A 25,724-nucleotide genomic window follows, 5' to 3' on the forward strand; every position below is an offset into this window, starting at 1 on the left:
TTTCATCAGAGAATTCCAATGTTCAAATTGCTCAGAGCAGATTTTATCACAGGTGACTGGATTTTCTGTGCGGCTCAAAGAAGCTTCCACCAGGAATGGGAATATCCCTTGGGAATATCCCTGTCCCAAAGGAGGATTTCACAACTCCTCACATCCCAGACCTGCAGCCAGAACTCATTTCCTGCTCTTTGGGAAGCACTCAGGCCATACCTGGAGGTGCTGCACTTACACACAGCCACACAGTGAGGGAAAAGTAGCACCAGACAACTGCCCATAATGCGAACATGGCTCTTCTTTCTCACTTACAGTTCATGCATTTTTTGAAAACATCTGCAAACTTGATAGGTAGGTAAAGACTAGAGGTAAAATATTTCATATGATAAATCATATATAAAACCCCTTTTGAACTAAAGGCATTTGTCTTAGCAGATAAATATCAGTTTTAAAACAAACAACACCTCTAAATTACTTCAGCTAAATATCACCTCTACTTAAAGTTAATTTCTGAATCTTGTAAAGTTAATTTCTGTTCTTGTACAGGTAATTTCTGATCTTTGCTCTTACAAAGATCAGAATCTTACAAAGATACAGATCTTTCCGTATCAAACAGGAAAACAAACTGAAGCTCTGTAATTTACATTGATCTTAAATCATGAAAACAGTTATAAAAACGATTAAACTAATTTTTAATGACAAACACACAAGTGAGGAGCTGTGGTACATACTGCACCTTGCATGGCTGCACTGTCATGTTGGGTTCCGTTGTGTTCTATTTCCATATCCGGGATTCCAGCATCTGAAAGATGGGAGACAAGATTAATGCATTCCCCTTTGCCCCTCTCTCAGGCATCTTTAGAAAAATATTTATAGCAAACTAGGGTGCTCTCCAAGTTAACATGGTCTTGCATAAAACATTTGGTCCTCACAGAATTTTCAGTAGTAAATTGTTTCCAAAATGTGCAAACATTACTGGTCTCACAGTGAATTATTTTTAACGTGCTTCACATTTGTCTGACGATCAGATAATAACCAACACGTGGTAATAATATGTCTGCAAAATCCTCTTGGAGAATGAGGGCATCTGACACATGAAAAATAAAAGTTGAAATTAAACTGTGATAATATTAAACTGCATTGACTCTTGTATATAGCCAAGTACCTCCAAATTACAGAGTTGAAGAATACAGCCAGTGCCAGGCAACAGTTTTGGGGTGTGTGTGTCTCAGTTTGTGTGAGTGCATGTTACAGATTAGAACTGTGCAAATTGCATTTCCAACCTCAGCTCGGGATGTGTGAGCATGTGTTACCACCCAAACCCAAATTACAGCTGTCATATTATGTGAAACATTTTCCAGATCTCTGAGAAGAGCTTTCCAAAGAGGACTGTGCTCTTTTTTATTTTTCCCCAAGTTGAGCAGGAGTCTCATGACACTCACTCTGGACCTGTTTAATTTCATGTTGGTGATCCCTGTGTCTGCACAGTCCTTGGGGTGGGGGCAGGGGCTCCAACACCCCAGGGTGTTACAGGAACAGATGCCACGATGCACCTTGTGCCAACAAGGATTAGCGTGAAGGGGATGTGATTTGAATCCATGGCACCTCAAATCCTGGAGAAACATCTGCTTCCCTTATCACACAGCCCTTAGAAATTACAGGAAGGAAAAACCCACACCTGAAAGGAAGCTGTGTGTACAGTTTGGGGGTTTTTTTGTGCAAAAGCCTGTTCTGGACATTCTCAAATAGGGACTAACTGCACTGCTGCTTTCACAGATCCCTTTAGCTGAGTGTCAGGATCTGTCACAGAGGTGATGCTTTGCTGGTGACCCTGCAGTAACTGAGCCCTGAGTGAAAGCAGGGCAACCCTGAGAAGTACAATCCTTACAGGACAGCAATAGCTCAGCAATAAATGTGTAAGTGAAATTCATGTCATGTGTGCATATATAGCTCTATAAATGTATATGTGATAAAAAAGCAGTATTTTCACATATACTTTTTTTTTCCTTATAAAATTATAAGTGACTGCCACTCTGCAGGGCTTCCCTTACTCAGATTCCTGTTCTGAAGGCAAGTGCAGGGCACTGACCTATCAATCTGAAAAGGTTCTTTCTTCTCAAACCCTTCAGAGTACACGTTGTATATACCAAAAATGACAAAGTCATCTGTAACTAGTAACAGCATCTGTTAAATGAGACAGACTGTCAAAGTTAAATTAAAAATACTCAGAATAGCCCTTCACATTTTGTTGTCATAAAATTGTACCTGCAATTAAATTGCGGATTAAGATGCTAATGAGCTACCTGATTTGCATGTGCAATCAGATTAGCATGTAAATATCAGCTTCTTGCAGGCACTAACATATATATGACTACCTGAGTGTGCCTGCAAATCAAACTGCTGCAGCCAGGCCCACACTAGCAGCTGTAAAGGTGTGTTAATCACACTGCTGGAACGTTGGTATCCCTGGATTTGTGGCTTCCAGAACTGCTGGGTGCTGCTGGCTGGTGAGTGAGCAGCAGGTGCTTCTCTGCAGTGGCAGCACCCAGGGGAGTGACCTGCAGCACAGCAGGATTTTAGGTTTTTTCTGACTTTCCTCTCAAGGTGCTGGTTCTGTCCATGGGATCCAGTCTGGGTATTTGATCCAGTTGAGGAATGGAGGTTTTTTGCTGGCTTTGGCCAGCCACTCTACCCAGTCACCGTCCCCACCCCGGTGTGACTGCAGCTGTGAATCCACACCTGGATGCCCCTGGCCACTGCCAGTGCTCCAGGACAGCAGGCAGTCCCTGCTTCCAGGATGTGCAGGGCTCTGAAGAGCAGATGAGAGGAGCCTCTGAGAGATGCTGCTCCCATACTCCCAGAGTTTATGTGCCTTGGTACCCCAGATAAATGCCAGCTCCCATCTCCCGCAGAGCACTGCTGTGCCAGGGCACACACACGGCCCTGCCCTGCCTTTAGACAACAGTGTGGGCAGCTCTCACAGCTGAGAACTCCAGACAAGCCAAATTCATTATTTTTGCTCAGCAGTCAGGCAGCTTTTGCACTCTGCAGTCTCTAGCAGTGCCCAAAGCAGGCAGCACAAATTAACACACCACAGGACACCTGAATGCAGCAGGGACTGAACGTCACTCTGATTCCTGAGCCTCTGCAGAGACTCCAGGTAGGGATGCACAGAATAAACCTTAGCTGCAGAACCTGAAATTAATTAAATATAAGCTAGGTTCAGTCTTAAATGTTCAAACCAAAGCTCTAAAGTTTGGCCAGAATCATCTTAAGCACAAAAGGCAAATCTTCCTGGTAGCCAGAACTTAATCACTGTTTAGGAGATGAACTGATTTGCTTTTGTTTCACAAGAATATTTGGGAAGTGTTCAAAACCCAGTCAGCTCTGAAAGCTGATACATATTTAACAAACTTAATAGGTCCTGAGGCTGAGCAAACTTCAGCCAAACGGCTTTTGAAATGAAGCTCAGCAGTTCTAAAAATGAATCTGCTGGGAGAGAAGAGTTCACAGAACCTTATAGGGACCAAATTTCACATTGTCTTAGCTGGCACTGTAACAGATTTCTCTGTAATATATTCAGCATTTCTTGTCATCTCTGTAAACTGCTCTGTCTGTTTCTCTAGTTGCAGACTTATTTATTTTTTTTAATTCTCGACCCAGAGCACATAGCCTGAAATAGATTTTTCATTATTTCAGGAAAGAATTGTGGGGGTTTATTCTGAAATTTGCTCTGTGCACCATCTGATTTTTTTTTCCTCACTCAATCAAACATCATTTTAAGCTGACTGTGAAAGGCCAACTAAGACATTACCATTTAACATCCTGAGACCGTCACCTGATGTGGCCTGTTTCAGAGCCTGCTCCACTTGCTCTCTTCTCTTGGATTCAAATTCCAAAGCTTCCTGCAATTTTCTCTTTGCCTTCTTCTCTTTCTTCAAGCGTTTTTGAATTGTGGCTGAAATGTAAATACAGTGCAAGAATGGTTGTCAGGGCTCAATTAACAGATGATGGAGACAGTAAAAAATTAGTTTATGTTCAATATTCAAAGGTGCAGTTCTAGCTCAAGATCCCTATGACAATAAAGATGTGCATGTGGTGGTGACCTAAAAGACAAACAATTCTGAGGAGGTGATTATTGGTGAAATACTCTCACAAGTCAGGAGCTATCAAAGTCTGTGAATGACCTGAAGTTTCTGGTGAGTTATCTGCGATTCAGGAGGGGCACACTGTGCTGTCCTAAGGAGCTCAGTTTTGTTTTACAGAAATACACAGTCCCATCACACATTTCTGGGCATCCACTGCAATTTAACCGCTTCAGCAGGATTTACTGACCCTTCTCAACTCAACTGAGAGGTGCCCTTTGGTGCCTCTAAGTGAGACCTGGCACTGCAGAAAGCTCCACACACCCAATTTCCATTCAAAAAGCACAGGAAGAAAGCCCTTGGTACCTCCACTTTTGGTCTTATCTAGTTTTATCTCTCTGATTTCATGGATGTAATCTAGAAGTAGCTTTTGGCACATGAAGCGCTGTTCCTTTCCTTCAGATGCAGATCTGAATTTTAAAAAGAATTCTAATACTGTCTCCTTTGCAGCAGCACAGCGAGAAATTCAGATTTACCAATTTAATTGCCTATTATTATCAAAAGCTTCTAAGCAGTCATGGTTTTGTCTCAGAAGGCCCCATCTGGGGTGTGCTACTGCACCTCAATCTCCTGATGCAAAAAAAAATAATCTAGGAATATTTGGTTCAGATCTTTCACTTGGGCAGACAATTTCTCACAGCTCAACTTTGTTGAGCTGAAGTTCTCTACAAGACAAACTGAGCAGCACTGAGGCTGCAGAACTGTGGGCCAGGGAAGTAATGAAAAAAAAAATCACTTAAATACCCAAATTAAAGCCATGTCTTTCTCACAGTAGGACTGATAATGCTTGGAGGATAGCAGCAGAAACAAAAAGAAATTAAAGCTGTCAAATGAAGAAATCAGGCTGGGAATACCTGGGCAGAGTGATGCTGATACACCTGGAAGCCATGGAACTGCCCCAGCTTCCCTCTCAGAACCTGCCAAAACTCTCTGGGGCCAGTTCCCTACAGGTAATAATCCTTCAGCATCTGCTCCTTCTGCTCACGGAAACCTGTGCTTAGCTTTGGTTCTGGGAGATTTGAATCTTTCATTACCAGGGCAGGCCCACTGCAGCCTTACCCCAGTATGAATGTCAGTCAGCTCTGAGCCCTCGACAGCTCCAGCTGGAAACGCCAAAGGGTTCCACATTTCACAGACACCCAAACTCCATTTTTCACTCACTCACCTCTGCTTTGCAGCTCAGCTGTGAGTTGCCTTTCCAAGCTCTCTCTTAGTTCTCGCTCTCTACAAAGCTCCATCTTTAACTCTTTCTTTTCCTGCTGTATCTGCTTTTCCTGGACTCTTGCATTGTCCACAGCCACTTTCAGCAGGCCCTAAAACACACACAGATGCAAGACCTGAAAACTCCATTTTCTTTCAGCAGCGACAAAATTCATCCACTTGTTTCTTTTACACCCTCTAGGAAAACAGAAAGATTAGAAGCAGGAACCTACAGACCTGAAACACAACTGGGTATTGGAAGTAGTTAATGTTGGAGTTATTTATGAGGAATTTTGTGGCATGGAATCATTCGGTACAGCTTTGGTTAATTTGGTTACATACACGGTGCCACGTCTCTGCTCACCTCAGTAACTGCAGAGAGCACTGCAGGAATAATGAGAATGGTGAATTTCAAATATTGCCAATTATTAAGTCAAATATACAATGTATGAAACCCTTCCATGACTGGTAAGGCCAGGGAGAGCAGAAACCTAAACATGACATTAATTAAAGAGATGAGAAACTACAAATACAAAAGAGTTTCTGAAACTTTTTAAAGAGTGCAAAAGAAACACATGTTGTCTATCATGCCATAACCTGGCCCTGTAGAGAAGAATTTACCTGAATGTTGGTTAATAGTGTTTCTACTGATGAAAGACCATCAGCAAAAAGAAATGGCGCCGGAAATCCAGGAGGCAAGGCCTGTCCAGCCAGTTGGACTTTATCTAAGGTTGGTTTCATTATTGGAATGGCAATTTGGACCTCTTCTGTAAAGATAGGTTCAAAAGCAACATCAGAAAGCATTGGAAATATAGGTGACTGTAATTTCTAGCAACTAGCATTTTGTTTATCTGGAAGTCAAAATAAAAGCGCATTAGTAAAATCAACATTGTTTCAGTCTTTGGGCAGCTGGGACTGTTGCCAAGGCAAGCTGGCCAAATAGTACAGAACAATAATCAATACACTGAGCCTATAACACAGCTGTAATGGAGTACATACTATTATATCTCAAATTCTACAGAATTATACCACAGAATTATAACAGTATTACGCAGTTCATTAAACCCGAATGACCTGTCTTCATTCTATCATGCTTGCCATTCTGTGATGTGTGTTTTTTGTTGCTATAACCTTGGCAAAATTCTAATCAAGGAATGTATCACATCTCTTTACTTCTTTACCTTTCCCCTTCCCATGCTCAGCAGTAAATAATCTTCACTGAGTCATCCATCCCCTCTGCCAGCACTGCTTGGAACTGGAGCATCTCCTGCAGAGAGCAAACTGGGGCCTGGCAGCTCCCCCTTCACTCCTTGCAAATACATGGAGTGGGTATAGATCACGCTGTGCACTGACAGCAGAAATGTGTATCCAGAAAGAAACAATGTTAGGAATTGGTTTTTTTCTAGAATCCCTTCAATTCGGTGAGGAATCAATACCATCACCAAGGAACTCCCATTTTTGAATAGAATAATTGAAAGATCTTTTAGGACAGTAGATGTAGCTCCTTCTCTCAGATCCCTGTGGGTACTTCTTCCCACATACTCATTTTAATTGCTGAAAACCACACAATTAAAATCTAGCTGTGACTGAAGCCAAACTTTGTACAATTCTTTCACTCTGAAATGCTAAAAATAATACTTCTGTGCAATATTCCAGTCTCTCTCTCTCTTTTTATATATACACACACACATATATATATCTTTTAGTGAAGCCTGTGATCCCTGTCTTGGCCATGAGCTCCTGATGCCGGTGCTCACCCAGGGCTGCTGCACAGCCAGCTCCCAGAGTTTCATCTGTCAAGTGCCCTGGTCATATTAAAGCCTGAATTTACAATTAGACCAAACCATATTCAAAAGGTCTCCTTCTCCCACTCCCGTTTTTAAGGAATAAACAACTTAAAAAGAATCTGACAACTAATTAACCCGGGGTGTCTCCACTGCAGCACTGTTTTCTGGTGTAACACACTCAGGAGCCTCCACTGAGCTGCACTTCTTGCATCCACCTCACAACAAACCAGGAGCATTAGCTGTTTTCAAGTATTCATTGAAATCTCTGGTTTGGGAGTATTTTGTCTTTTCTCTGTGAGTTCATTAAATGGAACATCTTCCTAGTGATTTTCAGGACTAATAACAAAAGCCAGTAACCTCCACATGTCCTCAGAGATGGCATCTTAGATGGAATTTAAGTGATCCATTTAAAAAATCCCAGCTCAGGTAACAAACTCAGACCACGAAGTTTGTGCTGATTCAGACACACCATTTCTCACATTCAAGTATATCAGTGGCAGAGTTTTTAAAATAACTTGATTAGTTGTCACACATGGTGCCACACAGAAATAACAGCGAAGCCACAGAGACACAAAAGACTAAACAGAAGTGGCACTTGAAAAAGAAGGCAATACATGAAGTATGCATAACAAAACTGGAGCTGCTCTAACACCTCTAGAAATCTCTGCTATTTGGAGATGAAAGTAATAACATTGAATTGGCCGAAAGGAAAATTACTATTGACTGTGAAGACAGGTTGCATGGTCTATGGTTTGTAATGCTACTGTACAGCAGATTGAAGTTTCAAAATAGTATTACTCTTCTTTAAAGAGATAGACACAGCTAAATTAGGTGCTGCTTGCTGCAGTGAGGATCAAATGCAAAAAGAATCATATTTCATCAGACCTAGTCAACACCAGGAAAATAAATAGAAATATAAGAGGTATGCAGGCAATGATTCATTTTGATAATCTGGCCCAAGAGAGACACATAGAGACAGCACACAGATCTAAGCTTCTACCAAAAGACAAATAGGACACAGAGGGTGGGAATTGGGATGACAGTGTAGCAGAGGTCACATCGATTTTCAGCAGCAGTTTTCACACAGATGAGATAACCCTGGACTCTATTTGGCCCATTGTTCATATCCTACCTGTCCCAGAAGCAATAAATTTCCAAGTCCCAGAAAAAGGGCAGTAAAGAAGAAGGATTCTACTTATGACTTCTTATGATTAAGTTTTTGTGCTAACCAAACATGCTTTGCAGACCAAGGTCACATTGCATGTTAAAGTCTGTAATAGCTGAAACTAGAAGCAGCATATTATGTTTTAGCGTATATGGGCGGAAACTGTCAAACCATTCATCATTTTTTTTTCTGATTGAAATCACACTCTGCAAAGATGAATGATAAATGCATTAGAAATCTATTTCAATCTTGTAATAGGTCTTCACATCTGAATGGTGTCTACATCTTGCCCATGCTCTGAATAAGTGCACAGTTAGGCAGAAATTTATTAGCTAGACTTGAGGAATCATAATTGGTAAAGCAATTAAAAATGGCACGTGCTGGAAGCATTTATTGGGGACTGTATCAAATGCATGTCTTTAATGGAAAAAAAATAATGTTGATTTAAGGATTTTGATTTTAAACACCACTAAAAATATAAACGCTAAAAGCTGCACTCGCATATACAATACAACAGAATAAGCAAGAAATAAAGCCAAGACAGCTCCAGGCTGACCAAGGACACAAACAACCTTTCTGATTATTGAAGCAAAGTGGGAACTACTTTTATCGAGCCTGTTTGTTAAACCTGCCATGCTTTATAAAAGCATTCAGGAATCCATTTAGAGTGCAGTCTTTTCATTTTAATTTCTAGCTGACATCCAGATGAATAGATGAAAGTAAGAATTATACTGCAGAGCAAAGAAATACACAGTAAACACTAACAGTGAATGGAGTATCATCCTGGGAAAGCACACAGAAATCTGCTAGGAAGTTTCTTGCTCCTAATTCAATATGCTTAAGTATTTCATCTTCTGTCTTCTGCCTAAATTGCAGGAACAGGGATTGGCAAATGAAGCATCAACCTCCAGACTGAACACAGCACTGGGAACGTGGGGAACGCGAATTGCTCCCTGCACGGCCCAAACCAACAGGCACTTTTATTTGCCAGCTGGTTTATTTTCTTTCAGAAGGCATGTTTTTAAACCCATCAGTCACAGCCCTGATCCACTTGGAATGCCACAGCCCTCTCAAAATAAGGGAGAAATATTAAAGGTACAATTTACACTGGTTAGACCACCATGTTATTTCTTCTCATGCATTTAAAAACTTTATCTACCTGGAGCTGTAGGAGCATTATTCACCTCCAACAGCTCACAGAATGTAACTCATACATTAAATAAATACATGGCATATGGAGGAGAGAGAAACAATTGATACAGGATTTATAGTTATTAACCTGTTAGTTACTAACCAGGACATTTGATCTCAGAAACCCTTCAGGCAGGGATAAGAAGATGGGTTTGGACACAGATGGTGGCTGGGTCACTCCTTTTCCCTGCCTGTGGCATAAAATTTAGAAACCCAAGGACTGAAGTGGTTTATTAAAACTGTAATTCTTTGAGTTTCATACCTGAGTGATGGGGATTACATTTAATGGCCCATAGTTACAGAACAGCCTGGATACTCTAATGGACCTCTTTGTCTTTTAATAAAATAAAGCAGAGGATCTGCAACATCAGCTGGGTTGTCTGTGTGACTCATCTCTGAAAGTAAAATATGTATTTGAAATACCATTATTTGCCCAAAGACCTGACAGAATCATCCAGACTGATGTATCTTCATGGTGGCAAGAGGTGCCCTGAATTCCAGCTCTAGGTGGTGTCCAAACATGGGTATTTTAATATAATTAGGGCTAAAATTATAATTTTTGACTGAAAAATCAGTTTTCTGAAAGAGACTTCTTATTTTAATTTAAAATCTTGGCTACTTCTGTATTGCTTAACTAGAAGCCAGGCTGGTTTTTCTTTTACAGCAAAACAGGTATGAAAAAAATCTGGAATCTGAAGCATTGTTTATTTCAAGTATTTTGTATTTCTAATTCCACAAGTACAGGGTTATCTGTCTTCCATGTCTTAATAACTTCCAAAATCCTCCATAACCCTCTAAATTTTTCCCCCCTCACTCATTGCTGCTCTGCCAGGAGCTGAGACTCCCGATCATCAGTGAGAAAAGAGATGTCTCCTGTAAACCTGGCACCAGGCAGAAACTTAGTGCTTTAACCTTGTGATTCAGGTGCCAAATTTAAAGTCACTGCTGTTTTTCTTAATTACAGCCCCTGAATGAACGGGGTCAATGAATGCAATTGAGGAGCAGCTGATTAATCCAGTGCAGTACCTTTAAATCAGATTTCATTTCGTTTCCCAGTGAGTGATACAAGCCTTGTTCACTACTGAGCTTTGGCAGGAAAAACTTCACTTTGAGAACAGTATCTAACAATTAAATACACATTTCCATGCTTCTAGAAACAACCAGAGAATGGTACCATCAACTATGCTCCACTTATCTGTGTCCAGGCAGGTTCTCACCTGTGCACTCTGAAATCACTCCATTTTGTCTGAACAAGTGTTCAATAATACTTTTTCAGTGGGATCAGCAGGAACTGCAGGCCATACAACCATGGAATTGTTGAGGCTGAGAAAGGTCATGATGAAGTCCAGCTGTTCCCCCAGCACTGCCAGGGCCATCACTGCCCATGTCCCCAAGGGCCACATCCACATTGGCTTTTGAGTCTCACCAGGGATGGGGACTCCAGCACTGCCCTGGGCAGCTGTGCCAGGGCTGGACACTTTCCATGAAAGAATTTTCCACCATCCAACCTGATTCTTCCCTGGCCCAGCCTGAGGCCATTCCCTCTGCTCCTGTCCCTGGGAGCCTCCCCTGGCTGTCCCCTCCTGTCAGGAGCTGTGCAGAGCCACAAGGTCCCCCCTGAGCCTCCTTTTCTCCAGGCTGAGCCCCTCCCCAGCTCCCTCAGCCCCTCCTGGGCTCCATTCCCTCCCCAGCTCCCTCAGCCCCTCCTGGGCTCCATTCCCTCCCCAGCTCCCTCAGCCCCTCCTGGGCTCCATTCCCTCCCCAGCTCCCTCAGCCCCTCCTGGGCTCCATTCCCTCCCCAGCTCCCTCAGCCCCTCCTGGGGCTCCATTCCCTCCCCAGCTCTGTTCCCTTCCCTGGACTCACCCCAGCCCCTCAATGTCCCTCTGCTCGTGAGGGTCCCCGAGCTGCCCCAGCTCTGGAGGTGCCCCAGCAGTGCCAGCACAGGGGACAGCACTGCCCTGATCCCCTGGACACCATTCCTGACCTCAGGAATGACGAGGGTGTGTCCTCCCAAAGGACATCACAGAGCTGCCACTTGAGGCTTGAATACAAGGAGGTGGCAAAAAGCAGAGAAATGAAAATTTCACTAGAAAAGGCTGAAATTACAGTTTATAAATTGCCTTTATCTGTGCACTCTTTATCAAGAGGTGCATAATTATACAGCTCTGACATTTTCATCAGTGTACTCTCATTAATAACCCAGAAAATTATATCTATTTATAACTTTAACATATTTACAATATACTCTGATGTTCACATGGCACTGGCAGTAAAAACACCTGAAAATATTTTATTAAATCAAGCCTTAAAAACAAAGACCTGAGTTAGTTGAGATGCTTGGTTTGCAATAATAGTGAAAAATAAAACTAAAAGTGCAGCAATTCACTGGCTCAACATCAGAACTAAAGTTTCACTGCACATAACCTCAGTCTAAAGTTCAGTATGTACAGATTAAGAAAAACAAATACAACTGATATCACCTTGTTAAATTCTGTCAATTAAGAAGAAGCCTGAGTACTCCCACAAAAGCTCCTAATACATATACAAAGAACCTTTAAAATGCTTTTTTTATACTCAGAATTATTTTCAATTTGTTGTTTGTCCATGTTATTAATATCTTTGCTTTCTCCTACAAGCTGCTCCTCAGGCAGATTTTGATAATCTGGATTCTAAAATATTTAAAGTTGCTCTGTGCTTTAAAATGCTTCTTAATCTAGAGAGAAGCTTAAAAACTGTTGATGTGCATTTTCCATATGGCAATTTAAAGTAACTATTTTGTTCAGGCAATAATAGTACCTTGTCACTCCTCACCATGATGAGGAGGATTATTTCTGTGAAATAATGTGAACTATTCAATAAAAGTTTAGTAGCAAAATTACTGTGGCATGGAAGAAAGGGGGGAAATGAAACAAAATAAACAAAATCCTCCTCATGGTCATTATCAGGAGGTTATAAAATTTTTCTCAGCTAACTCTCCTATTAACATTCACAAAGGGTTTTTTTCATGGTGATTTTTAAGCATCACTGTAGTCTGACTATTCCTCTACTGAGATTTTAAAGTGTCAGATGAGGATGGGTAGGAGGACTTTGCCAAGAAGAAAAAAAAAAAAGATTCTTCAATTTTCTTCGCGGATTCAGCTTTTCCCTATTAATGTTGAGATTATTTCTTCAACTATTTTGTTGCAAATATTTATGACTCCATATGGAACAACAGATGTTGAAGAGAAGGGATAGCAGAAAAGACTTCATTTTCAGCAATTACCCTGCTACTTGTTGTCATACTGTAGGTGTTCTTAGTGCATCTATTTTACATACCACCCTGTCCTTTCACACACTGCAAAAATGTCAGTTTGGATAATTAATGTAATAACTGTAGTCCAAATCATTTCCACAATGAAAAAAAATATAAATAGGACAACAGGAGGAAGAAATCAAGAAGGCAAGAGGGAAGAGAGGAATTGCTTTAGCAGTTCTTCTGGAATATCTGATCAGGAATCAGTTTGCAAAGCTGCCTTAGGTCCTTAATACAAAATCTTTCCCTTTGGGACAGATTCCAGCGACTGTCACCAAGAAGAGAAATCACACCAAGAAACAGGAAAACAAAGCTACACAGGAAACAGGATAATCCTGGAGGATCATATACAGTCAACACCACAGAGAAATTACAGTTATGTATTGATTTATGCTAACACAGCACTTGTGACACACAAGGTACTTAACCTCTTAATATATTTTAAAATAGTATCAAGCTAATATTAATATTATTACTGTTGAGTTCAATTTCTTGAAGTACATGTAGAGCCAGCAGTTAAACCTTTCAAATATTTGAAACAGGAGGAATACTCCATTTCCTGGATATTCCTGGATAATTATTCTGGTTTATTAAGGTTTATTTTACAGCTGTGTAAAATAGGTTATAAAGGACAATTCTGCTATTATGTCCTCCCTTGCTTAGGCTTAATAAATATTATATTCCACATCATCCATTAAAGCCAAGGAGTGGAGAAAATAGGAGTGGTAGTAATCTCCTCCACAGATGTAAAATACCTTTAATAAAATAAGGGTGTATAACAGTCAGGAACAAATTACTGAGGTCTGCTTTAATAAAATAGTACCCTTAAAGCAGTATTACTCTTAAGGTACTGACATTCCCACTGGTGATGCAGTGTATCCTTTCAAGGCAGTGCAGCTTGTTAAAATGGCAAGATATCTTTTTGCAATAGAGTGTTTGTGTCCAGGCAGATACAAGGTTTGTATAGAATGCATCCAGGGAGCCATAAAACTGGTGGGAAACATATTTCTCCGTGGTATTTTAGTACTTTGAAAAATTCAATCACTGGGAAAAAATGTTTTGCTGTAAACATCTGAAGAGCATTATAAAAGCAATGGCTTCCCACAGCACCTGCTTAAATAATTTTAAGAGGGAGTGAGTATGTCTTTGCTCGTCTTCTAAAACTTGTAGAAAGCTTCTCCTATTAATTTCCCTGGTGCTGTCAGGCCAGGGCACTTTCAATCAGAAATAATTATGAGTGCAATTGGGGAATGTTCACCGGCAGGATTTTTTTGCGCTGCAGAAATAAGACAAACTTTCAAAACTGATCGTTAGGAGAAATATGATTAACGGGAAAATATACCCAGAGAGATGAGCACCTGAAAGGTTTGCTTCTGAATGAATTATGAATTCCTCAGATGTCAATAAAGGACTCTGCTTATATATCCTAGTGTTTGAATTCAGTTCAGTTACACATTGATTTTATAAACCCTGATTAAGCATGAGAAATCCATCCCTTTTTAGTTCACCTGCTTTAATTCTGACTTTTCCCCAGAAACCTTTAACCTTGCCCCAGCTCCTGATCCATCCCACGAAGCCCAGAGCACACCCTGATCCCTGCTGTGAGCCCACCTCCACTCCCAGTGCCCCCAGTCTGACACTGCCAGTATCTCCTGCAGGACTCCAGGTCACAGAGCTGCCCCCTGACACAACCAACCCTCTGTGGGGCTGAGAAACAGCCAGAATTTGCCTGATCTCTGTGCTGGGCCAGGAGGGCAAGGAAGAGCCCCTGAGGCAGAAACCCAGCCCCAGTGTGGGGATGTGACACGGCAGTGACAGTGACAGACTCACAGACATTCCAGCTCAATCCGTGCGGAGCTGCCTGGCCATGGCAACTCCTCACCACCAAATCATTACACGATGCTCTGGGGAAAGACAAGTTTTCCTAGCACACAGCCAATCTATCAACAGGAAAAGCTCTTCCTGACCCAAATGGCAGCTGTGATCAGGGTATAAATGGAAGCTAAGCACCAAACACTGCACATCCACTACTCTGCAGCCTAATAACTGGGAAGTCTGCGGCTGTCACTTGGCCTGAGCGCTTTCAAAGGGTCAAATACTGGGGAGGGGAAAGGAAGAGGAGAATTTTGTGCAGAAGGCAGCAGCTATCTGACATTAATCTGCTGTGCTCCTGCCCCAGAGGAGCCTGGGTTGCTGGGGAGGTGGATGCTGTTCTGCTGTGCTCACCTCTGCAGGGACCACCTCCTTCACAGCGACCCCCAGCACAGAACAGAGACAAAACATCACTTGTAAAAAAAGTGTGAATTATTTCAGCAATTCCAGGCTCTGCTTCCCTCTAACTGGTTACCAGTATGGTGCAGGATTACAACTCCCAGCAGCTCTCAGCAGTTTCCCCTCTACTCCTCTTCGCCCAAGCACCCTGTGCCACCAGCATGGAACAGGAACATTCATGAAGCCATGCTTATTACACAGTGCACGTGGCAGAGTGTGGCAGCAGAGCCCTGGTGTTTGGGTTAATTGCATTAAAAATAAAATCACACCTGCTGAACGCAAGGTACAAAAGCTGGAGAATTGAGCAATGAGGATTTTTTCCCCTCACAGCCATGTGTAGGTACAATCCCATTCTTTTGGTGTTTGGCATTGCAATTCCATCACCAGGAAAACTTTAAGGAACTTCATGAATGTTTTGTTTCCAAAGCACTATAATTTAGGGAAGTAGCTAAGTCAAAAAAATGTCAGTGGTACCATAATTACTAAATTAAACTTACTAAACTGATTTCTGGATAAACCCTTGGAGTTACATGCTTCTCAATTAAAACAAGACACAAAGCAAAACAAATTACACCAGAACTCAGACCTCTGCATTCACAGATTTCAAACCAGGTGTGGATTTGGTTGGTGGCTGAAAAACCCACCTCTATGGACCTGCCACTTTCTGTGGCTTCTGGACTTGGCAGCTGATGCCTGAGGAGATGGTGAGGGGCCACAGAGAGCAGAGCTCTGCCACTGGCTCCCAAGGAAAACTGGAGGGGAGGAAAACACCTTCTTGAGCACCCTCCCACTGCCAATACAGAAGGTGCAAAACCAGCTGTGACCAAAATCAAAAACAGCTTGAACAAGTTAAAAGAAGAAGGTAACTAAAAAGTATCAAACAATTGTCCCCATTTTTCTTCCAGAGGACAGGAATTTGGCTCTGCACTCCAGGAGTGCATCTCTCCTTCCAGGGGACTCCCAGCAGGCCAGCCAGGAGCATGCACGTACTGCTCTAAGCCACATTATGAACTCTATAAGCACAAACCCTTTACAAATGTTTAGGTTGTGATTACTGCTCCTGTGACGTACGGCTTTTAGCAAGCCCAGCATTTTCCTTTCCCAACTGCCTCACTCTCTTTGCAGGGCACATTATATTTTCACTTTGGCTTATTCTACCTCCTCGCTTTGAAACCCTGCATTACTTGAGAGAGTGGCTGACATCCCCATTCATGATAGTGCACAAAATGAAGCTTAATGAATCCCCAAAGCAATGTACTTCACGTGCTAAAATCAATGTACATTGCCTGCTACAGTATCTCCCTGTGAAATGGAGGCATTTGCTCAGAAATTTCTATCTCAACAGGGTCTTTTTTCTTTTTGTAGCGTTTAACTGCCTTTTGTCTGCTCTTGTCTCCCTCCAGTGTTGCTCAGATGGCAATCTTTTATTCCTTGTGCAAACTCATTTGGAAAATGCTGGATGGGCTACAGCTGTGTACTGCTATGTAAGGTCTAATCCATGTCAAGCAGTGCTTTATACACACTGAATAAACACAATGAAGCAATGTTTTAATTGATTATTAAAAAGGCCGGGTTCTGGGCTGAAAGCAGTATTTAAAATCAGATTTAATCAGCTAGTTTTGTACAATTCTGAAAGGTGGTGATGCTGTACATGCTGCCACTCGAGCCCTGGGGTTTTCACAGGGGTGAGCAGGCCCAGGGGAAGGGGCTGGGGATGAAGCTATTTCTGGGTGGTTTGTGCAGATTTCCAGGGCTGATGAAAAACAAGCAGTGGATCAAAATATCAATGAACACAAACCTTACCTGGGAAGGTGTTTTCCCACATAGCTCCCAGGAAAATAAAATTCACATTTTTGCAGAGTCAGTCCAGGTGCTGGGGAACCTTTGCAGCTCAGCCTCAAACAGTGAAATCTGCTTGGGCTTTTACCATGCAGAGTCTGGATTTATACTCTTTAGTGTAAATACTGACTTCAAATCAACCTGCACTGCATCTGACAAAGGTATCCCAGTTGGATGTGCATTCTAGAGCCTTAGAAAGTCTCTTTCTGTGATTTGTTTAAACCAACAATTATTAGACAGCAACTAAGTTCTTTCTGAACTCAGAAAAAGTCATAACAGTAATACTGAAAGATAAATAATTAGTAATAAAAATACTCATGTATCCAAAAAAGGTGCCTCTGACCCTCCACAGGACACTACACCTGGAGAACCACAGAGTTTTTGAAGGACTTTGTGAAAGTTTGGGCAATGATCAGTCTGAAATGAGATCCAAAATCTAAATTCTTTATTCCAATACACATTCTCCACTGACTATTCTTCTCTGTGGTACCCCATGAATCTAAGTGAAAAAGGCATTGGAAAGCAACTAAGTTTTTATTTCCTTTTTCCTTCCAATAAAACTACTCCTGTTGTCCTGAAATTTAGGTAGGAAAAACTGGCAATGTCTATTAGGTGGCAGCATGAACAATCTTCATTAGCTTGAAGTGCATGAATTATCAATCAAATGAGAAATAGGCAGAGAGCAGCTGAAAATGGCAAAGTGCTATAATTACAAATGATGTCTTGTGCATGACTGTGTCTCAAGAATTGTTACAGGATGCTGTGCAAAAACCCCCAACATTTATATCAAATAATACAGTCCATTACAATGATGCACTCTGGAACAGAAATATAAATTTTATGTTTCACACTGTTTCTGTTCTAGACACTGAATCTGTATTTTGTTTTATTTTTTAAAAAGATGAATTTTCCTTAGAGAACTGACAGCTTATATGAATATTTTAGTTTTGCTTGCAAGTAAAAACGATGGCATAAAACTCAAGCCCCAAATTCCTGAGAATGCCTACTGAGAATAAATTTTATGTTTATTTGTATTTCATTTTCCTTGAACAACTGCCTTTCCCTTGGGTATTTATTAAAAGCATAAAAAAGAATGAGCCAAATTCACTTCTCAATAACATCCATTCAGCATTGTTGGAGCTTGTAAAATTGCACTAGACCAGCCAAGGGGAAAATTTCACTCACTGTTTAGTAAATATATATAATTTTTTTTTCTGGTTGAGAAGATGTATTGTTTAATCTTTAAATTCTCTGCCTGCCCCTGCTTATCAAAGGAGAAAAAGCAGCTGTTTGGTTATAAATCCGTGACCTCCCAGAGGAATAATGTGATGTATGTGCTGGGCTGTGGGTTACTCAGGGCAGTCCTGCACCAGGCAATTCCCACTGATGTGCTGAGGATTCCAGCACGGGTCCCATCTCCACAAAGCAATAGTTACATTTTCTCCTGTAGGATTGGCCTGAAGATTCCCATAAATCATCTTGTCTGACCCTGCATTCTGAACCCCTCAGACTGAGGCAGCGTTGGGAGGGGAATGGTCTCAAGTGAGTTTGGCCACTGGGAGGGTCTGTTCTCAATGCAAGGCTGGAGCAGCATTTTCACAGCGCATGGCAGACACATGCACTTCTGTAAATGAATCAGGGAAACCCACAAAAACCAACAGAGCAGAGGGTGCTGCTTGGGCTGTGACCAAACCAGAGCTGGTTCATGATGCAGCCAAGGGGTCCCCACGTGTCCCTCCCCCTCCTGCCCACCAGGCCGGGCTGGGCTGCCCAGGGTTGCTCCTCACCTGCGGCTGCAGGTGCCCTAAAGCTGACCCGGTCCCATAAACTCCACATCCCCTGGTGCAAGATCACATCTCCCATCCTCAGCATCAGTTTTGCACAGTTTGATCTCATCTTTTTTGACCAGAGTTTTCAGGAAAGATCATTAAGACACAGAAACTGTGACTCCTGAACAGAGCACGTGGCCAAGAGCAGGGGTTGGTGCTTCTCGTCCACTGCTACCCACGAAATTACAGTTTATAGCTTTGGGAGTAGATAAATGATGCCTTTAAGATCTAAGCCAATGTTTTCAGGAGTCTCATGGATTGTCTTTACTGCCAGCACAAGAACCCCCCCAAATCCAGCAGCGAGTAATGTGACCATTGCCCTTGGCAGCACCATTAAACTGGGCAGTGAACTACTTCAAATAGCTGCGAGTGTTAAACATTAGTTCTGCCTTAAGTAGGTTGATTTTAACAGTCAAATGTGCTCTGCAGTCTATGTGAACATTAAAAGCACCTTTCAAACTTAATTTTACAGAAATGTTAACGACCAGAACAAACTATTGAAGGTGAAGAAGAAAAGTAATTATTTCAACAGATGAAAGGAAACAGTAAATTAACACTCTTGTTTTAAAAGGGGGCTCAGTAACTTATCTGCTTTAAGGAAATACCATTAACAGGAGGTACCATGGGTATTTCACTTAATATGTTTATGGTTTGGGGTTTCTTTTCTCTTCTGACCTTTAAAAATGAGGTCTGAGGCGAAAGGAGAGCCGTAAATCTTGAACTGAAATACAACAAGTTCCAGAAACTGCTTTATCAAAATCATAGCAAGGGAATCGGTTCCTAAATATCAACATTGCGTGTCACACACACACACACATCAAAGCCATCAACAGCAACAACCTTTATGGCCACAGAGGCCTCTCAGTTCTGAAGAAAGCAGGAAGACAGAACCAGAATGACTCAGAAATATTCCTAACATACCACCAGTGCCTACGTACATAAAAAAACCCCAGGGACAGCTAAGCTAATCCTATTATTACATTAAAAAATATCCAGGGAGAAATTTGTCATCGTTTAGAAAATGTTAAGCTGCTTGTTATAAATACAAAACACACCAATTTTTGTGCATGAGCTGTTATTCAGTGCAATTCTGAAAACTGTTTAAAAACAGTCACTGGCTTGTAAGCAAGATTTTCTTACCATATGTGTTGCAATATGGAAGCAGATTGTGGACATTTCCAAAGGAATTTCAGATATATATTTAAAAATTCTTTACAGCAAAATTTAGGTGATCAATAGAGAGTTTTTTCATGGATATGCATTTTCTACACAATAAAAAAAATGTACTGATTTAAATGTGTATTTGAAAATAATTTATTCTGCATAATCAACACAGCTATATATGCTTTTCATTCTGAAATCAGTCACTTGCAGACCTCAAATAATGAAATGGTTAATTATCCTCATGACTTACACGTGTCCACTTTGAGAGTACAGTCAAATTTAGGGTTTTTCAGCAAAGCTGCATTGCTGCTGAAAGTGATTTTAATCTGGTCTTTTAATGAATACTTTTTTCATGAAGGACACTTTAGTAAAGATATTACATTGTACTGCAAACGTCTCAGTCTGCAAGGGTTTGTGCAGATTTCTAGGGATGCTAAATGCTACATCCACACACATCCATCCAGGACATACATCAGCTGAGAGGTAAGGAAAGAACTGCACACAGAATTTAGCAATCCTGAAGTAAATTGAGAACCAGAAGGTCAGGAAAAACTGATGATGTAGTCTCAGCAAACACTGGCTTTGACAGGAAAGCCAATTTAAGTAGTTCCCACGCCCCACAGCACAGCTCAGCAGCCCCTTCTGTGAAAATCTTTTGGATGCCTATTTTTAAACTGCATCATATAAAGAGTCTCTTCACTAACACCTCTGGATGATGCAGGATTATTATTTTGGGGAGACATTTTCTTGCTGAAGGTATTTTGATGTGGGAATAGGCACAATCTGGTTCATTCTTACACTTTATTTAAATCATGGCAGTTAATGTCATGTCAGACAAAAATAGGAGTGAGAGTTGTTTAAAGCCCTTTATTTTCTGAACGAGCAAAATGTATTATTTTGTCTAATTTAAAGAAGAAATTGAGGAATGTGTGGAAAAGTACCCATGACTTTCTGGCATGAAAGACATCTACTCCACAAATTAAGTCTCCCTTTAACAGTCTCATTTGAGGGTATTACAGGGGGTAATTGAAGAAACAACAGCTGAAGACAACCCTTCAAGAGAGAAGTGCAAGGCAGAAAACCTTTAACCTGTGTTATCAGACCCACCCAGACACTGTCAGATCCACTAGCCAGCCCAAGCTCAGCCTGCCACTGCTGCATCCATCAGCCTGTGCTGGATTGATCATGATTTGGTATTGAGATGTGATAAATACCACCACGATCAAGCCTTCAAACAGCAGCTCCTGAAATGCATGGTGACAGTGCTCTTGCTATAAACATATCTGCACCAATTATTAGGATGAGAAGAATTTGTGAGCCAGCAGTCTAAAATCATAAGTTTTAGCTGCACACAGCAAGGTATACACTTATTTTAAAATAAATGTGAAATTCAGTCTTCCACAAAAGCAGCAGTGTCATGAGAAAACTCAGGCTTTAAGTTTTGTAAACGCTGCGTTTTCAATATTAGAGTGTCAGTCTTCATTCACTCTCTGACAAGGTTGTCAATCAAACAGCAATCTAGTTTTGTAAGACTTTAACCAAAGATCAAAGCAATGATACTGCTGAGTTCACATTACCTTCCCAGAGATAACTACTTGAGCACTTTCACAGCACTGCATCGATATTAACTTTGCACCGTTCCTTCCCAGCAAATAAAACAGGACAAAGTTTGACAGCCCTGCTGGCTCCTGCTCTCAGCCCTGATCCAAGCTGAATCCCAGGGCCATTCCCTCTATCCCTTATAACTCCTCCTGGATATTGAAGGTGAGGACTGCAGGACTTGTGTTCAGTTACACTTTCATCAATTAAAAGAAAATGAAATGTGCTTTCTGTCTCCTCTGAGGAACACATCAAATGTCTTTTCCTCAATAACAATAGTTGGGCAATAAAAAGATGAGTGAGCAAAATGTGGTATATCATCGTTTTGCCTTTGACTCCAGCCCAATGGCAAATGAAAGGCATCCAAAATCAATTTCCAGAAGCTAATAAATTCAGTATGTGAAAGCAGTGAAAATATAACTTTTGCAGCCTCATCATCAAGCTGATTTGTAAGCAAAGCTGGGCCCAATTCCTGCACCCTATGGCACCCATATTTTCAGTTTCATGCAGGTAATATACCATTTCTACACAGTTTCCATTCCGAGGCTAAACAGAGAGATATATGCATATATATCTTCTTTCCACAAACATATGTCCTGGTAATATCATAATAAAAATCTGAATGTGCTGTGCCCGGGAAATCGTGTCGATCCCTATCAGCTGCGTCCTCCAGGAGCAGCGAAGGGAAGGTGAAGGCAAAAGCTGCTCCAAGGGCAGAATCTGAGCACAGCTGCTCCCCCAGCCCCACAGGAGTCCCAGGACAGGCTTGCTCATGGCAGCAAAGGCAGGGGCTGTGGGACTTGCCAGAGCATGCCCAGCTGAAGGCAGGATTGCACAGGGAATGTTGTGTGACCATCACCACAATTTACAGCAGTCCCTGAGCAGCGCTGAATACCTGCAGGGCATGGCTGTGGATCTTACACTGCTGAGGGCTCCCACTCACCCCAGGCAGGTCTTCCATGTGATAGACTATGGATTTTTTTAAAATCTAAACCAACTGCAGACAGCAATGTTACACAGGGTCAATTACACTTATCTAACACACTGAGAAGTCATTCAAAGTGTTACTTTTTTTTTGGTGTGGTACTTACTTAAAAAGAATAAATAGAGTAGAAAAAAACCCAAAACATCAAACCCAAAAAGGTTTCTGACCCTGAAGGTTTCTTTGTCAATATATGGATTTGTTTCCTACAGAAAAGAAAAAAAAAATCAAAACATAAAGAGGAAAAAAAAAACCAAAAAAAGGGAGATAGGCAGGCTGGGTGCTGGAAAGAGCTTGAATTGGCAGTGGAAAATGCGGCTGGGGAGTGTAGCTGAAGGATGATGTATGTGGACTGAGGACATGTGTGAGGTTTGGAAAATAGCAGGTGGAGGAAACTGTGGAGCAGAATTATATTTAAAGGGGAGAAGTTAGAACTAGGTGATAACAGTAAAGGAATCACACTCAAGAGTGTAAAATATTGCTTTGTCACTTAGTTCATACTGTGAACATGTCCAGGTTTTTTCTTCCAAGTCACCAGCAATGGGAAATGCTGTTCCTTCTTACTCTGTTTCTCACCAGGGCACCATTCTCCTCAGATGCTGGCAGCTTTTGGGAGCCTACACTGTTATTATGGGACCTGGGACAACTATTTCCTCACACTGCAAGAAACACTCTGCTGAGGTTTTTGTTAGAAATATCAGATCGTGTTTCCTCTTTCTTTACTGCAGATTATTTATTACACTTCACATGCCTACATGTCATTACAATTAACATTTCCTTGTTTAAAAGAATAATTAAATGGAAAAAAAACCCCACCAAAACCAGATTTCTGTACAGCATCAGTTTCAAACAGGACCTGTGAGGTGCCATCCCTTCCCAGCCCCCACTCAGCACAGAGAGATTTCACACAGCTTCAAGCATGAATTAACCAGGGCCTTCCTGCTCATAGGATTTAGGACTGATTTGTGAAAGCAAAGTTTAAAAAGCTAAACTTTTCTGCATTTCCTTTTATCTTTGATAGTGCCACCCAAAAATAGTTTCTCCTAAATTCTGACAGTTTCTTCTGCAAAGACAAAAGGCACCTAAAAACCAGAATATACTTAAATATAAAAAATGCCTAACTGTATCCATAACTAAGTCTTCATTTAGTTAAGAAATTTTGATATTATCTCTTATTATTTATTCTTCAAAGGAGAATAGCAATTAGAAAAGTTCTGCAAATTTGCACTAATGAAGCAGAAAAATCTACTATGAAGTAATGGATTTTATTAATCACCATGCAAGCAAATTAGTAAAAAATAGTAAAAAATTTAAGTACACCTAGATTTTTTAAATGGTTTTTAGAGGAGCTTATGTTGAATTACTTCCAGGTTATTTCAGAGAATCACAGAATGGTTTGGACTGGAAGGGACCTTAGAGATCATCTTGTTCCAACACTCTGCTCTGGGTAGGGACACCAGGCTGCTCATTTCTAAGTCTTGTAATAACTTGAACTGGAAGTGTAATTCTGCCACAAATTTGAATTATTATCAAGGAATTTATACTCCCTGAACACTGTAAAAGAGCAGACTTAAATATGCAGCAAAATTACATTGCTGAATCTAAGCAGAAACATGAAAAGTGCTGGGATTGTGTGTGAAAGGAAACCCCAAACCCCTTTTTTGTTTCCATCTTTTTTCCCTTCCTCACATCCAGCAGCTTTCCTTGCTGTGCTCAGGACATCTCTCTAAATCCAGGGGGAAAAAGGAGTCCCATAAAAATGCCTTAAGCCAGGATGTGTTAACAGCACTGCATGAAATAATTGTTCCTTGGGAGATTCTAGACAGTCAATTAACCCCCAATTCACGACTCAAGTGGCAGAGCAGACACTCCATGAATAAAGGGTAGGGGTTCAATTCTCAATTAGGATGAATTTTTTTCCTTAATAGTTTAATCTTGTGGTCAATTAAATCCCTGAGCGTTGTATTAATTATTATATGAAATCTGGGCAACTTCTAATTTAAAGGTTAGTTATGGTGTACCACAACTGGACCAGAGTCCTGGGCTTCAATTTTTCAAAAAATTCTGCCTTAGGGGTAAAAATCCCCTCTTCTGAAAAAAGACAAGGAAATGTCTTTACATTGTGCTTTGCTAATCTGGAATATTTTAAATTTAGATTTAAAATCCTGGTCTGAAATACTTTAAATTTAAAATCCTAATCTGGAATACTTTAAATTTAGATCTAGTCTCCTAGACTTTACACCAGAGTTAAAACTGCATTATGATCATTAGAAACCTGTTTATTGCTGCACCACATATTCCTATCACCAGTTGTAATAAACAGAGCTTCTAAGCAGACTTTTAAGCATTAATCTCATCTCCAATTTCTGAGCTTTATTCCTATATTGTTGGGCACAGCAGCTTGGAATAGTAGCTCACTTTTCCATCTGTCAGACATATAGAGACTTTGGGTTTGTGAAGTACTTTCTTGGTGCTCTTTTTGTCAGAATAAAGTCCTGCATTTCCTCGGGGAAGCAAGGGACATATGCTGGTGCTCTCTGGTTTCTGAGTTACTGCAGAGATGAATTCCTCTTGGCCAGCTTTCTGTTGAATAGGTGCTGGAATCATATAAAACAGCAACTTGTGAAAAAAAAAAAAAAAAAAAAAACAGTAAAATGGTGAGTTGGCCGGCCAAATCAGTGATCTTTTTTCAACTAATTATTTTTCTTGCTCAAAATGAAGACAGTTTGTCTTTGAAAAGCCTGTCTATCATTAAAAAAGAAAAGTATGGAAAGTTTTTGAAACAACTATAACAGATGTCATAGCAGTTGAAAGTACAATTAGAAAGCACAACGCCGCAGAAATAAAACTTCAAACAAAAGCAGAAAGAGTTCTTTGTGCACATCAATAATTTAGAATGATTTAAGAACTGTTTTATAGATGCAAGTGGAGCTCTTTCTGTCTATATATAAATCGAATGTGGTCTTTATAGGCAAACAAAAAGGGGATACAATCCTTTTAAATTATTTTTAGGATAATTGTTTCCACAGCAAACATCATTATTTATCAGTTTTGAAAAGAAGCCAACTGCCAACATTTGAAATGCACAAACCTTGGCACACAACACAGAAAATGGTAATCTCCCCCCTTTTCAAAACCAGTTTTGCATTTATTTTACACATTTGTCAAGTTCTTATCTCAAAGCCCATGCCGTTTACCTATTTCTATCAGAAATCATTATATTTTATTTTTAATCACCTTCCCATAGCTAATTTGGTAACTCAGG

At 40.8% G+C, this 25,724-nt stretch overlaps 1 protein-coding gene across 2 annotated transcripts in view; it reads right to left on the reverse strand.

The window, feature by feature from the left end:
* The window catches only part of DACH2 (dachshund family transcription factor 2), a 236,029-nt gene that overhangs the window by 7,687 nt on the left and 202,618 nt on the right, over positions 1-25,724 (reverse strand). For both annotated transcript variants that reach the window (XM_059482899.1, XM_059482900.1), the window contains exons 8-11: positions 5,961-6,106; positions 5,305-5,452; positions 3,809-3,952; positions 731-796 (exon numbers count right to left, since the gene is read on the reverse strand). In XM_059482899.1, coding sequence (XP_059338882.1) covers positions 731-796; positions 3,809-3,952; positions 5,305-5,452; positions 5,961-6,106 — 504 coding nt within the window. The remainder of the gene's footprint in view (positions 1-730; positions 797-3,808; positions 3,953-5,304; positions 5,453-5,960; positions 6,107-25,724) is intronic.

Source organism: Ammospiza nelsoni, chromosome 15, assembly GCF_027579445.1.
Source record: "Ammospiza nelsoni isolate bAmmNel1 chromosome 15, bAmmNel1.pri, whole genome shotgun sequence".
NCBI lineage: Eukaryota > Metazoa > Chordata > Aves > Passeriformes > Passerellidae > Ammospiza > Ammospiza nelsoni.